This window comes from Poecilia formosa, unplaced genomic scaffold (genome assembly GCF_000485575.1).
Source record: "Poecilia formosa unplaced genomic scaffold, Poecilia_formosa-5.1.2 Scaffold79, whole genome shotgun sequence".
Taxonomy (NCBI): Eukaryota; Metazoa; Chordata; class Actinopteri; order Cyprinodontiformes; family Poeciliidae; genus Poecilia; species Poecilia formosa.
In genome coordinates, this window is record NW_006800018.1 from 1,970,822 (window position 1) to 1,986,693 (window position 15,872).

Sequence of the window (15,872 nt, forward strand, 5' to 3'; positions counted from 1 at the left end):
ATCTTACCATGTGCATGTGTTTTTAAAATCAATCAGAAATCTGAAAGATGGAAAATATTAGTCAAAAAAAAGAAAAATTATGAATGCCAGAAATCTCAAAAAGTGTAGAAAGCTGAGATTTGAAAGAGAGAAAAACACTGAATAACAGTTTGGATCTGCTGGATGCAAGTTTTCTATTGATCAAGTCTCATTTTAAATCTTTCATTCAAGGTGAAACATTAAAATTTGTGTTTAATATTATGACCAGAATCTAACAAAAGTCTTCAGACTGTAACATTTGTAACGTGCAACAGAAAGTGCTCGCCGATGTGAGAGATGTTTCTGACCCTCAGAAGCTAAACGGAAAAGTCCAAGCCAAACTCGGCCTGCTTTTCAGGTGAGCACATGTTTTACCCACAGAGTGCAAACGAGAAAAGTTGCTAAAGTGACCTGCGTCTCAGCTGTGTGTCTGGTCGCCAACTATCACACTTTATTAGACAAGATAGCTTCCGGTTTCTCAATTAAGTGCAGAAAAATAAGACAACTTCTTCATCAGTCTCCGAAAGAATTGGATTGTTATTGATCATTTTGTGAGAGCCGAACAGGAGCATTGCAGCTCCTCTTAGTATAATCTTTCATAGGCGCATGCTGACAAATAATTCCATTACCCTCGGTTTGCCTTGCAAGCACTTAACTGGGCGGGCGGGGGGGACCGTCAGCCAGCAGACACACGGCATTAGCTGACATCTCATCATTTTCCACTTTTCAACAGTTTTATGGAAACATGATAGAGTAGCAAAATGGGCCACTAAATGCCTCCAGAGCCCTGAGTATACAACATTAATACTGGAAGTCTCAACGTTTTCGCTAGTTTACGTGTTTCTAATGGGGCCGCTGAAGTGAAACTTGCACCATATGTCGAAGACAACCAAAGGAATTCCACATATGAAAAAAAAAAAACAAAACAAAAAACAAGTTAGTCCACCAATTAGGATATGGATAAAAAAAAAAACTTGGAATGTATTCAATGTATAGAAAGAAACAAGCAAAAATGGAGATTAAGAGCCCAGCTGAAGTCTGTCAGTATTTATGAAATAACTATAAATAAAGCGCTAAACAACTATGAAAAGCAATCTCTTTAGCAAAGTATTGATCAGAGTATCATCACTAGTAAAAGCAAAGAAAAACCCCCGTTATTGGCCAAGGTTTTTGCTGCATTTTTAAACTTCTGAATTTTCCAATGAGTACCACTGGAGCCATTATCAAGAAGTGCAAAGAACATCATTTCAGCTTATACCAACTGGAAGCCCCTCACAGGATTTCTGACACTGAGCCAAAACAAACCAATAAATCCATCACAAGTGTGAATTAGAAAATGGATATTTCTGTGCTAAGTCAAAGACTAAATTGAATCTAATGCAGATTTTGAAAAGTGACTGGAAACAGGCAAGACACCAGCTGAAACTGAGGGCTTGTCTTCAGACTGATGTCTAAGATGGCTGATGTAGACGGAGATGTAAATGGCTACAGCAAAGGATCACAGCAAGAGCAGTAGGGCTGGACATTAGAGGACCGGGTGTTCTAACTTTCTTTCACAGAAAATACAAGTTTTTCCTGAAGTCTTTGGTTAAATGAGTATATCAATGTATTTTTCTTTTAATGTGCAATTAAACCACTTCCTTTTTTTTTTACAGATTAAAAAAGTTAGAGTAGCCAAAAATGTTCTTAGCATAAGCTAAGAATGAACCAGATATTTAAATTATGAGCATTAATATGTTTGTGATTTGGTTCAGTGTATGTTTTAATATTCATGTTCTTTTTTGAGAAGTATTTGTTCAGATTTATCTGATCGTTTTGTTTGTGTTGTTTGTTTTTTCAGTTGAATTTTTTGGTTTTATTTCATGTTACCCTCCATATTTGGATGCTGGGAAGTTTTCCTTTTTCTGACTCTTTTCTTCTGCTTCTCTCTGTCAGAGGCCAGAACTACAAAGCCAGCTCAATACACTCAGGGTTTCTTTTGTCACGTTCAATGATACTTTGATGATGGGTATCAACTCGCTCAGCAAAGCCAGGTTCTCTGACTCTGGATAAGTTTGTATCCATACAAAACGGATGGATCAAAACCAGTGGACCAGAGACTATGAAAAAGGTAGAAGAATGAAAAATCCTGAGGTATTACAATAGTCAGTTAACGTCACTGACACAACCGTAAACCACAAATGGGTCTGGTTAGTCCTGCTACTGAGGCAGAAGGTATAGTCTTTGAGAAACGCTTCACAGCAGCATGATTTGATGAGATTTTTGATTTCCAGGTCAGTCGATCATGGATTTACAATTGCTGATCAATAAAATATCAAACGCTGTACACAAACATTCCAGGCATTATTAGCGCTCAGAGCCCAATACATCTTAATTTCCCAATTTGCTTCTAAAAGACAGAAGCAATCTGTTCTAAGCTCCCAATCTTATCCACTTTACGAGCAACAGAAGCAGCTCTTTTATACACGGTGAGGTGAAGCTTGTCTAGGATACGACCAAATGAGAAATGCCAAATGCAACAGTTAGCAAATCGTTTTTTTAACACTTTATGCCAACAGTCGTTCCTGTCAACTTTTGCTTAATCTATACAAAATTTCTGCGCCCGTATCTCATGATTTCTGTTTACTTCGACTTCCAGTGCAAACCCTGATGTGGCCTGGTGTGAAATACGACAATAAAATATTTCAACAGATTGCGTTTTACCAGCTGTGGGTTACATCAAAGCCTACAAGAATTAACCGTAAACTTCTAAAATATTCAAACAAAAATGCAGCTCAGAGAGCTAAAATACTCGTTCCTTAACTCCCACAAACACCGAGGGCCCACGGTACATTTCCACTCCATCTGCTGCTAAATGAAACCAGTGTAAGTTTTAAGTTACAATTATGTCTGCTAACAGAACCCTGCAAAGCAGGGTTGATAAAATATCGAATGCGCTGGTACAATCAGTACCAAAAACATGTTTTGTTTTGTTTTTTTACTCATTTCCATTAAATTGTTTAAAATCTTCCCAGACTGATGCACAATGTGCAACAGCAGCAGACACAAACAAAACCGCTCAGCTCCCTTAGCACAACTTGAACAATCATGGCTGAGAACGAAACAATAAATTAGTGTTGACAGCTCAAATCTGCTGTAAGAATGTCCAGGTTTTAACTGAGTGGCCAAATCAAGGAGGCTGTCTGGAGAAAACTGGTGAAGTCGAACAATGTTGGCAAGGCCTTTTACAAGCTGTGCCACGGAGCAGGGAGTTCACTGCAACACCACACCCCTGGTGAAGCGTCTTGAAAGTTGACGCCGATGTTTATTTCTCATTTTAAGCAGGTCGATAAATCTTCCATATTTACGACAGCGACGTATTAAACGTGTTGGTCAGCAAAAGCAAAAGACATCAGTTAAATATTAGCAACATGCTGAGTGCTCCATTATCAGCCTGCAGCCCTGCAGTTATGAAGTGACGCACGGTTGGTGCAACTTGCCCTCAGGCAGAAAACTAAATCAAGCAAGAAATGTCCAAAACTGCTATGGTATGGAATGGTGAAGAGGCAAACTGACCAGCACCCCCCTCATTGCTCAGCTGCTTAACAGTAAGACAATTGGCAGCTACAATCCATCCTACACATTTCAGTCCTAACAAATGTTCAATATTTGAGAACTTCAGATTATTTTGTTTTGCTTTAAAACTACTTTATGTGTGCTTAAAGATCCAAACAGAAGCTGACAAAAGTCAAGCAGAAATGAACAGAAACCATGGCAACCAGCCTAGCTGACTCTAGGATACAGCCAAGAAGTGTATAAAGTTGAATGACCAGAAAATGAAAGGAGCTGCTGCTGGATAGATTTTCATGGACCTTGCCTATCTGTTTTCCAGTTAGTTCTTCCACTGCATCAATGCATGATTTTATCAAGGAATATTAACAATTATTACCTGATCAAAGTGATACTGGAATTATTTTTTATAATACCAAATGGCTGAATGACTTCTTATCTCTTTTAAATACTTGTCACTATTCATCACACTGCAATTTTCTGTGTCTTTTTATTAAAAACACATTTCTTTAAAATAATACTGGGCAGTGTTCGAAGCATAAAAATGTATGGTATAAATCCTAGTTGTGTTATCTTAACTACAAGGACAACATTTGGTCACAAAAATTGGCAAGACAGGTAAAAACACCTTGAATGGTGTTAATGGAGCAGATGGTATTTTGAATTTTCAAGAATTAGTCTAACAGCAACAACATTCTCGTTTATTTTATATTAGAATAAGATCAGCCTGTGAAGCCTACGGGGTTTCTTGGGCATCCACTTTTAAGATGGATACAAATGTCTCCAAAAAAAAAATTAGTCACAATTCTGAGAAATGCACTCCTACATCAGGGAAGGAGTTAGACTGGGAATCCATTTGGGATGGCGTCGCAAATGTTTCCAAGAACCCCAGTGACAGATTTATGCATCTGAAATTCTTTCGTAGAACATGTATAATGCAGAGAATGAGACATCAAATGGGATTAGTCTCTGATCCATATGGCTCGTTTTGACCCCGAGGAACCATTGGCTCTTTTATGCACATGACGTGGGATTGTCCAGAGGTAATTAATCTGTGGGAAAAGGCTATTGGAAAAATTACAACCTTAACCGGAGTACAATTTCCAATGGACCCAGCAATACATCTTGTACATAATTATTCTCGTCTTTAACTTACTGAAAAGAATTATAAAGTTTGACTTGGAGGCCTGTAAGCAGTTAGGAAGACAATAGCTCATGATGTATCTACCGTACATTGGTTTCGGTCATTCTTGGATATCTTCTGCAGGGAGAATGAATAATTCTTAACCATGTACTCCACCATTATGGAGGATCTTGAAGCGATGATTTATCTGAGACTCGTCGTCTGGGGTGTAATGTATGGGAGCAATGTGGGGCAGAGACGAGCATTGGTGGGATGTCATGGTGGTTACTAACTTCGTTTTGACAAGTTTTCTTTTTTTTTTTTTTTTTATTGAAAAAGTCCAACATTGTCTCTGTCATATTTCTTCACAGATAGTCTAATATGATACTCAAATCTGAAAGGAAAAAAAAAAGAATCTTCAACAGAAGCATAATTAATCCAGCGTACTTGGGAGGGGGCGGGGGGAGTAAAATGATCTCCGGAACCATAATTTGAATGGTTTTTAATAAAACCGTAAAGCTTTTAACATTTGATCAAAAATGTTCCACATAAGGTACCAGAGTTGGTTCTCTTCTAATAAATGAAAAAATGCAGACAGACACATTTATCCCATGTACATTTCCCAGCATGCACTGCCACATACTCACACTTTAAGTAATATTTCTTACTAACAGATGTAGAACAAGAATGCAGGATGATTCTTTGTTCCTGCTTTAGGATTCAGAGTGAAGGTCGTCTTCAGGGATCTCTTTTGTTATGTAGTGGTTTGATGTGGTCTGCTGCTTTTGTTTTTGTTTGTTTATTTGAGAACCACATGAATAAACTAAAATGGGAACCTTTGAGAAAAGAAAAATCTAAAACAAAAAAAAACAAAAAACAAGACAATAAGACAATCCAATCTTTGGGTTCCTGACTCTCAAATTATAGTTGTGAATTGGCACTGTATAAATAAACTGAAATGAATTGAATTAAACTTGAGGTCCGTAAAAGATAAAACTAAAGAAAACCCACTGAAATTCCCAGAAAGCCAACCCAGAACCAAACAGTTTTTTCCCCCAATGGGGGGTAAGACTGTCCATCTAGAGGGCAGGGACTGTCAAACCCCACATTTCTGACCTAACTTATCACAGTGCTCTGACAATGACTTGGCTGCACTAACAACAACAGAGGAACTAAATGAAACACCAAGAACCAAGGCGAATTGGAAAGAAACTTCTTTCAAACTGTTTTAGTGCACAAACTTCAAAATGTTTTAACCTATTATGAGAGCGAAGGTTTTGAATTCCCTTTGTCAAACTGCATTGTTTGTTCCACAAGTTTAAATAGAAATTTTAATTGAAAATATCTTGTTCCTTTTTATTAGCTTAGTCTTGAGACAAGTAAATCATTGAGAGTCGTTCCATGGCCGTGCCAAACAAGACGATGTGCCCTGTAGACTGAAAAAAAGATCTGCTCAGAAACGTTGCAGAAGCACAACGACCACGGAGTTGATCTGTTTTCCAGATTAATCAGAAGCAAATGCGATACGATCGGTGTGGGATGAGCTGATTCATTTAGTCCCCATGGGAGCAACAAGATTATCTGATAGCAACAGATATTACACCCCATCATTGGAGGTCAGCTGCCTGTGCCCTCTGCAGTTATAGAAGCACGAAGAATGCCAAAGCAATATCAGGCTTCTGTTTCATGCTGTAGATAATCAGTACAGTTCCTATAAGGTTTGCTATAGCATGATGGGAACACGGTGGACGATCATCATCACGTCTACTGTACATGGAACTGTACGACTGTCAACAGTGAGAACCCAGCCATTATTTTTTTTTTTTTAACTAAGTTAGACATTTATTTTGGAGGTACTCTATTTGAATAAACAGCACTGAAGTCAGTTTGTAAAATTGTATATTAACTAACTGGAATCTTCATGTTTTGATGCTGAAAGCTTCACTCAGTTGAAAAGACGATAGGTGGGAGTGGATGGCAGTCAGGCGACACGGAGAGGTGGGGGAAAAATGGAATTATGGAGAAAATTGTTGCCATTCTCAACTCAAATGACTGCTTTCCGATCTCGGCTCTTGACGCTTTAGGAATAAAATGCACGTCCTCTTTGAAAGACAGATGTTTCAGCTGTAAGATAGGATTGGAAAACAGCAGCAGAGGAAGTTCTGGCTGACTGACTGTCGGCGTGGTGACGTAAGGGACACAAATTCATTAACGTAACAAAGAAAGAAACAAAAGAAATATCAGGGCAAACGAAAGCATGTTGCTCATGGGAACAAAAGCTTTGACATGAAGCGTAAAACCTGCGTAACAGATGGACGATCACGCAGACTGGATCATTGTTAACATGGTGTGGCTTTTCGGACCGACATGGTCTGTGCAGGCTGATAAGTGTCTCGTGAGGCTGTCGGCCAACTTTGGCCGGGGTGGCGACATTCACTACATGTCGTCTCGGGAGGCGTTTTGTCTTTTCCTTCGTCTACCGGAGAACGCCGTGCCTTCAAAAATTAAACATACCTCTGATTTATTCAAGTTACTGTCCTTCTCATGTAGACCAGGGAGCCTGATCTACAAAGATTCCAAATAAGGAGCGCTGCATCGCGTGAGCAAAGACAAATTGCAGAGGGTTGGAAGGTGCACACGATGCACAAAGATTCGGTTTGCAATGGGATACATGCGTATGGATTCTGCAGACCTTCCTCGTTTTTTTGCGTCATCATGAAAGGCATTGGGGAGCAGAGTGGCCATGAAAAAAGGCTGATGTTGAAAGTCATGGTATTGGGGATATTATAAATGATAAAAAATAATAATTATTGTGCATTTAATCTAAAGAAAAAGACTCTAAACATCTGTATGAAACTCAGGTTTAGTATTGCCCGAAGAATATCCTCGCTATCTGATGATCGGAATGCTGTATGTTTTGCTTATTCGTTAAGGCAGACACAACAAAAACATTTCTGCCCATGAAATTCTCCTCACTTGCTGACCCAGTTCTGTTCATGTATTGTTTGTAGATCAGCTATGGAAATAATTTTATATGTTTTCTAAATGCAAAAACCTTTAGACGATCAGGCCCCAAAACGTTTCAGGAAAGCTACAAAAGAGCTACAGCTGAAACAACATATTTCCCTACACTATTGAAAAGAATGCAACCAAATAATGATTCTCATTGAATTAGACTAAATATCTCCAGTATTTGGAATCAGCTTATGCAAAATTATTTCTGTTTACTGAATGTCAGAATAATGAGAGAAAAGTAGAGATTGAGAGATATTCTGAGTCTTACATCCATTACTTTTACTTTGGAAGAATTACCTGTAAACTGCATGATTTTCATTCACGTACTTTAGGGTATCCTTCTCTCATGTGTCTGTATTTGTCCTGTTATATCCCATTTGGTACATTGATCTCACCATTGTCTGAGAAAGACTTGAACCCATCGGGATCACCTGAAACCTGATTCCAGTTTTTTCAAGGTAATGATACATTTATTTCACGCTCCAGAATTATTTGTGGAGTACCACAGGGTTTAGTGCTCGGGTCGATTCTCCTTACTGCATGCTTCTAGTTCACAAACTTAGACCGCATGGAGTAAAACTTCCACAGGTATGGTGATGATACTCAGATAAATAAATCAATAATTCATGATACATTTCAATCAGTTTGGCAAACTACGCGCATGTTTTGAAGAATATACCTGTCTGTCCATACATTATCTGACAAGCTTATCCTTGAAGGGTCCCGAGGGCGGCTGGTGCCTATCTCCAGTGGTCAACGGGTGAGAGGTGGGGTACACACTGGACAGGCTGCAAGTCCATCCCAGACATAAAAACCTATATCTTTTTAAATTAGACAAGACAGAAGAGACCTCTGAAGATCCACACCAGGCAAAAAATCTCCTTGAATGAGCTAGTTTGGGTAATGGCTGGATGAATTTTAGTTTCATCAGGTCATTGGAAATGTCAGTAAAAAATAAGGTTTTGTAGTTTTGCACATCTGCAACCTGTAACCTGAATATATGTGATGTTTTTGCAATAATGTTTTTGTTTTGTTTTGTTTTTTTTCCCATCCTACTGGCCTTTCAGCCCAAACTGGAGCAGGGCTCCTTTCACTGTGAATAATGACCTCACAAGATGTTTCGCTTTTGTTCTGTGGCTGACACACACACACTTCGTATCAACACATGTTCCTCTCCGGGGTACAGACGGAATGACGGGTAAAAATGTGCATGCCGCTTAAAATGTCATACAAATATTTGAACAGATGAACGAAGCACCTTTAAAACTTTTGAAATTTATGCCCATGGGAAAACCAGAATGAGATCCACGATTCTCTTCCTCACATCTTCTCTGATTTGTTTTGACGTTCCCCTGATGACAGTATTGCCTTAAACTACATCCGAGTGTGCATCCATTTAACTCAGAGACTAAAAAGTCAGAAAAGCATTTACATTGAACAAAGTTGTGTAAGGTAACACTAATCATATGATATATAAAAATGTGAAAGAAAGATAGAAATCATGAAACTGAGAGGGTAAGGAAATATCTTCTAAAATAAATACATTGTCTGATTCATTGCTCTGATGTTTAGCAAATGGACATTATTGCGGTAATTCAAACAGACCTTCAGATAGCCAGAAAAAGGTTATACGTTTTTTTTTTTTTTATACAGTCCTGAGTGACATAACATTTCCCAGCAGTTCAATAAATGTTTCAGAAACACCCACACATGTCTGCACTAATAGTCGGTTTGCATATTATGACTTATGCATTCAGAGGAAATCAAAAAAGCACCACCCAAGCTGGAGCTGAGAACCTCCGAGCCGCGAGGCAAGAACCCAAACCAGATCGCCATGGAGACGCCACTTCTCTTCACCGTTTTCTTACGTACCCCTCAAGATACAATTACGTGTGTTTGATTAAACAAACAAGTCCAAATTGCATTGTCTGTTTACTCTTTTTAAGTGAAAAATGTGATCCTTCATCACTCACTACAGTACTTTTGATTCCGTCTTTTGTGCTCTTCACAGAAAGCTTCTTTTTCTGCTTCAGTCACGTGGCAGTAGGCATAATGTGGAAAATGTGAAAATTGCTTTGTTTTGCCAAAACACACTTTTAAAACGTAGTTCGTTCACTTCTTTCACACATATTAGAACAACTGTTACCAGCTGGTCCAACTCGGCCCAAATCAAATTGAAACTAATTCAGATTAAATCCATTCGTCTTGAACATCACATTCAGATTAAATTACAAACAATCAAAGTAACTTGAATACAAATGTTCTGGTGAAACTTCTCTAAGAAAGTCCTGACATTGAAGCCTCTCCAGCAAGCACAAAGTATCAGCTAAACAATCAGTCGGACTCTTCCTCCGTCTGATAATATTATCTCACACACACACGTGTTCTCACACACACACACACACACACACGTGTTCTCAGAAAGGTGATTCTGATTTCTGCTCGCTCCCCTGCTGTGGTTCTTGGTCTTGTACATCATATGTTTTGACAACGGTGCAGCCTTTGCTTGCATGCGGTCCACAGTATATATGAACTACTGAGGAATTTCATCTTCCGACTTGCCATCTGTAAGACTGGGATGAGACAAAAAAGAAAGTATTATCCAGAAGACATTACTGGCTTGCCTAGTCTTTCACCGTCATATTTTAATTTCTGTGTTTTACTGTGTCAGCCCTTTTTCATGCAGATAGATCGAAGATAACGTCTAAGACCAGAGTAAGAATCGAAAGGTAACATTATAGTTTCTTTATGGTGTGGTGTGTGGCATAGTGGTAGATATATTGGGGCCATTAGTCTTTGACTAAGCCACCTGGGATAAATTCCAGACAGACAGACACTCAAACTACCCTGTGGCCATACATTTATAGTAAAAATAACACACTTCCCATTTTAATTTTGCACCTCTGGCAAAGCCAGGTTCACATTCTGCCTGTATTGAAGCCAATTGCACTTGATTCTGTCTGCAGTCATGTTCAATAAATTACAGTCTACTTTCTGATGAGGTGTGTTCACCAGATAAAATAACAACCTCTAACTGGGGAGTTTTTACTAAAAATCCACTTTTTTTTTTTAGGTTTACATCACGTTATGACGTCAGTGTTGCTTCGATTCTTCCATGCTTGTTTAAAGAATCCTTGAATCTCTCTGTGCAACCATTCGGGGTGTCTCACCGCTTGTTTCCACAAAGCTCCGCCTATTTCCGCTAAGCTCCTGGAGTGACCGGGCTTCTCCCTCACAGAGCTCCGCCCCCCATGGATTCCCCACAAAGATCCTCCAGACTAGCAGCAGCAGCACTTAGCTGACACCTGGTGGAGCTGCACATCCGCAGAGCTTATGATACAAACTATTTCTCAGCCCAAAGCTCCTCAGAATGGTTGTAAGCAGCATGATGAAGGAGCATTGTAGTGACGACACGCTGAAGACAGAATGACGGAAAGAGAAGCAGCTTCTTAAATGTGCAAAAGCCAACTTCAAATTGTGATGTCAAATATCTTTTTTAATTACGTTTGATATATACAGCACTTTTATAAAACCTGACCATAACACAGTTACTGGATTGTGCTGTAAAATGGCACAACGTGGCTGAAAAAGTACATAATACCAGCCCTTTGCGCAGGTATTAAACATAGTAAACCATTTAAAATGCCTCTCTGAATTGGTCTAATTTAATCTTTCAACCTTCAATGTTGTGTTTTTATTGGCTGTAATAGGAAAATCATCACAGTAAACAGAAATAAAGAGTTGAAAATGTCAGTCTGTTTAATTAATTTAAATACTGTGTTTGATCTGGTTAGTTGATTTACTGACATAAATGAACTATTCAGTAGTATTCTAATGTATTAAATCTAACTACAGTTCTAGTCCACATGTGTGACTCTAGATGTGTTTCTGTTACAAATGTTCATAACGCAAAGTTTTTTCTTTAGCTAACGTACAAAACAAAACCCCATAAAATTTCACAACTGCGATGTTTCCATTAAAATAAGAAAAACAATTAAATTACATGAATAAGCGATTCAAAATTACAGCAGAGACAAATGTAAACAAATGTTACCTATTCCTATAATTATCATCATCTGTCAGCCATCCCAAAGCTCGTGTGCCGTAGGACGAGCGCCTACATGTCCAGCATTTTTTGGGAAAATTGCAATTGGAAGTTTTACAGAAGAGCTACGAATTCAACATTTTTGAGTAACTGGTAACTTTTTATGAACCTGTGAGAGCTTTGGTAGATCGACTGTCGGTGAAAAACAAACCGTGTTAGTGCTCTGATTGCGTTTTCGTGACACACATCTATTTCAATACAGCTGAAAAACCACCTGGTCTCAACTCAGCAGCATTTTATCGAGAAATGCGTTTTCTAGGTTGGAGTTCCCGTTGAGTGAATTTATTTTTGCAACTTCAATTCGCGTTATTTTCTGGTCAATAGAAAAGCGAGGTTGTTTTCGCAGTACTAACTAACCTTGCTTAATTTCAAACGTAGAATATTAAATTCTCTAATGAACATAAACTTATGGAGGAGCAGCAGTCGGCGGAGGGGCAAGGCAGCAGGAAGCTCAACATGCAAACCGGAATAAAACAGCAGATCTCACTCCTGGCTCCTCCATTTAGCATATCAGTCACCATTCTGAATGTAGAGCCATTGGTGATTCCAATGCACCAGTCCTCTGTGTGTGTTTCACTCTGCGCTCACTGGCAGCGCTTCTGGCCCTGTATGCAGATGAGGTGCCACTGAGTCTCTGCCCTGCCGTATTGTTTCAGCAATTTCTTATTCTGCCTTCATGAATAGATCCTTATCTTCATTGTGAAAATTCAATAAAGCGGTGTTGAACATTGGCTTGCGGCATTGTTACGTGATTCAGAGCGCCGTGTGTGCTGGCGCGCACTTCGGCTGCGGTTCTAGTAGGTTGCTAGGTGAGTGCTCACAGCTGAGCTCCCGCTAAGATAAACTGTTCCTCAGCTGCTTGTTCAAATCGGGTCAAATAACAAGCAAAGAGAAATGGGACTTTAAACTTAATACACTTAAGTTTTCACAATTACATTGAGCACTGGAGGCTGGCGGCTCCCAACGGAGCCAGACTTCGTTTGTTGCCTAAGAAACAAATTGCAAGTAAAAATTCCTCAGGACTTCATGGTCAATGAAATCCTCTATAGGGGGCAGGGTGTATTTTTTTTAAAGTTTATACAATGTTGTGTTGCTCTGATTATCTTATAATCTCCTTTGGCAACCAAAAGCTGCTCTGCAGAGACAGAGACCCATTTCAAGGTGTCAGATGGCGCTATAACGCGAAGTCACCTTTCTTTTAAGTTATTTTACAAAATGTCCATATCATCTGAATGTAACATGGTTACTTGGTTGTGATGCAAACTTTAAATGTGCCACTGAAATATACCTAAATAAATGGAAATAAATATAACACTTCTTTTGCTGATAATACACAAAGTCTCACTTTCTCCAGCTAGCAAAAATATTGCTCAATTTTTTTTTTTTTTGTTTGTTTTATTTTTTTCAGATGCATCACACTCTGGATGAACTCTGAAGATTAAGTCATTTTTTCTAGCACAGTCGCTTTTGGGAGTTTGATGCAGGAAGCCGGCTGAAGCGATTCTGCAGCGACTTTGGTCGAAGCTGAAAAACTAAAAAGGCAGCTTGGTCACAATGAGAGCTGCACTTACAAATTGACTGCAGTGTGTGACAGACAGACATTATGACTATAAAACATGAAAAGAGAAGGGCGCCCTTCATACGAACCAGTCAACAATTCAGAAAATGCTTTACGTCACAATTTGTTTGTAAAAGTATCTGAAGCTTTGCCATTAAGTTCACAATTTGTAAGCAAAGCAAATGTGTGATAATTATTGTAGTCTGTTTTAGCTTGTCCTTCAAATATTCAAACAAATAGAAAAGTTATCTGCCTTTTCACTTTAATAAGCGCCGCCATTTGCAGCAATTATCTGTACTCTAGCGGTTAAATCTAACAGTTCCAATCACCAATACAGTCGTAACTAATAGCTGAGATATCACCACAGTATTTAAATCTGACCTTTACAGCAAACACCTAACGCCAGTCTGCCCATCTGAGAGCAGGTTGCAGGTTTACCAACCCAGATGTTCAGAGACTTTTATTTGGGTTTTTTTTGTTGTTGTTGTTGTTGCCCTCAAATTCATCCTTCTGCTCATGTGGTGGTGGGACTCGTTCCCAAAGCGGAAGTGTGATTTAATCTAGAGGGTCTGCCCCGAGGCCCGCTCCCACTGGGAGATGTCCAGACCGAATTCTCGCCAGAAACTGTCTCCTTTTAATGCAGAAGTGAAGCAGCTACAGTCTGAGCTCTTCACAAACAGCTCACAGAGCATGGAGAAGCACAGGCGGACCGGATCCACCAAGGAGGAGGAACACAGCAGAATATGTGTGTATATATATATATATATATATATATATATATATATATATATATATATGCATTTGTCAAAATGAAACCCATTTCCTGTTAATCGACAGGAATAAAGGTGACACTGGTTAGCCTGTGTTCTGAACACCAGTGTCCTGAAGAGGTTTATAAGAAAGTTTCCAGTTTGTGTATTAAATTGATTCTGCAAACCGAGTAGCTACAAAACTACTCACACCGCTGGAGTATTTCGGTTTTGCAAGTAATCATTGAGAAGTCGGAAAAAAATAAAATAAAAAAAATAAGTAAAAAAAATCCTGACAGCCAAAATCTTTCTCACCGACCATGAAATGAATAAGCTTATTTCATGACGACTTTTTTCCCCCACTCATTTTTAGTAGTGATGGTAACGATCTCTCATAACTTGAACTTGTCAACCAATGTAGATTTTTTTGTGACGTTCATCTACTGTTAAAGTGACACTGCTGTGATCATTGCTCACCAAAGCCCGGCGGCACTTGGACACAACCTAGATCCGTGTGAGTGCAGTGAGCCTCCCTCAGAGCGCAGAGGAGGGGAAAGGTCAGCTCTGGTCAGTGTTGCTCGATGACCAAGCCGCTTCCTCCTCCTCCCCTCTGCCTTACTTGGACCAGCTGTTTGTCTTCTCAGAAAACAATCATCTCCCCCACTAAACTCTGCATTAGTTGCAAACGCAGCCAAGAGTGTTACTGACAGCTGTCGGAGATTAGAAGCAGGCTATTCGTTCTGCGTTCAATGTTCTTTCTGGCACTAATCCCGCGGAATCCCGCTCCCTCTTTTAAACCCGAGGTTGCTTCATGATAAAAGAAAAAAAAAACGAGGCAACCTGTTAAGTTGCGCTTCCCTTCACGTCGATCCCTTCGGGTGAAGCCCGCAGGCAGCGCGACGCGCAACTTCAACACAAGCAACTCCGAAACGAGAACCAGCAGCAAAAAAACAAAACAAAAATAAAAAAACACACACAATGCAGGTCCACGTTGTTAGATCACTTCATCTGCGCTTACCTGAGGAAGACCGTCTCTCCTTGTCGGACAGTGATGTTGTCCATCACTTTGTTGTCGGACTGAGAATCCCCCTGGCTGTAGACCGGAGACCCTGCGTGAAGCACAAGAAGCAAAATCCTCAGCGACACCAGAAGTGAGCATTTGGGAAAAGCGACAGAAGATCTCCGGACGGGCATCGTTCAAATCCGAAAAGGAAGGGGGGGAAGAAAAAAAGATAGAAAAAAAAAAAGAATTCCCACAGCGAGACAACGAGGCGTCTGGTCAACAGCCCTGGGAGATAATTCAACCCCAGTTCATTAGTCCTAATCCAAATCTGTGTGCAGGTAGTCGCGGTGAGCACACCACACTCACACACACACACACACACGCACACACACACCGACCCTGTCTCTCTGTCTGGGAACACACACTCTTACTGTTTGCTGTCATTCGAAAGCAAAGTGCGTTTTTCTCTCTCTCTCTCTTTCTCTCTTTCTTTCTTTCTTTCTTTCTTTATTAAAAGAAATTCCAAAACAATAAGCGCAAATCCCTTCAGTGCGTCTATGAGGATCGTGGATCACACAGGCTGTTCATCTAGCACTGAATGCAAGGCGAGGAGGGGGTGCGGGAGAGGAGGAGGGAGACGGGGGGCTCAGGGGTGTTAAAGGAGAGAGAGAGACGCCAAGTTCCCGATTCTCTTCGTCTCCAACAGATCTTCTGTTCCTTTTGTTGGCTCTCAGCAGCAGCGCTTTCTGCTT

At 39.8% G+C, this 15,872-nt stretch overlaps 1 protein-coding gene across 4 annotated transcripts in view; it reads right to left on the reverse strand.

The window, feature by feature from the left end:
• Positions 1–15,872, reverse strand: part of ntm (neurotrimin) — a 276,837-nt gene that overhangs the window by 60,511 nt on the left and 200,454 nt on the right. For 2 of the 4 annotated variants that reach the window (XM_016673599.1, XM_007556486.2), the window contains exon 2: positions 15,136–15,226. In XM_016673599.1, coding sequence (XP_016529085.1) covers positions 15,136–15,226 — 91 coding nt within the window. Of the gene's footprint in view, positions 1–15,135; positions 15,740–15,872 lie in introns of those variants that run through there. The other 2 variants (XM_007556488.2, XM_016673600.1) reach the window with 2 other exon arrangements.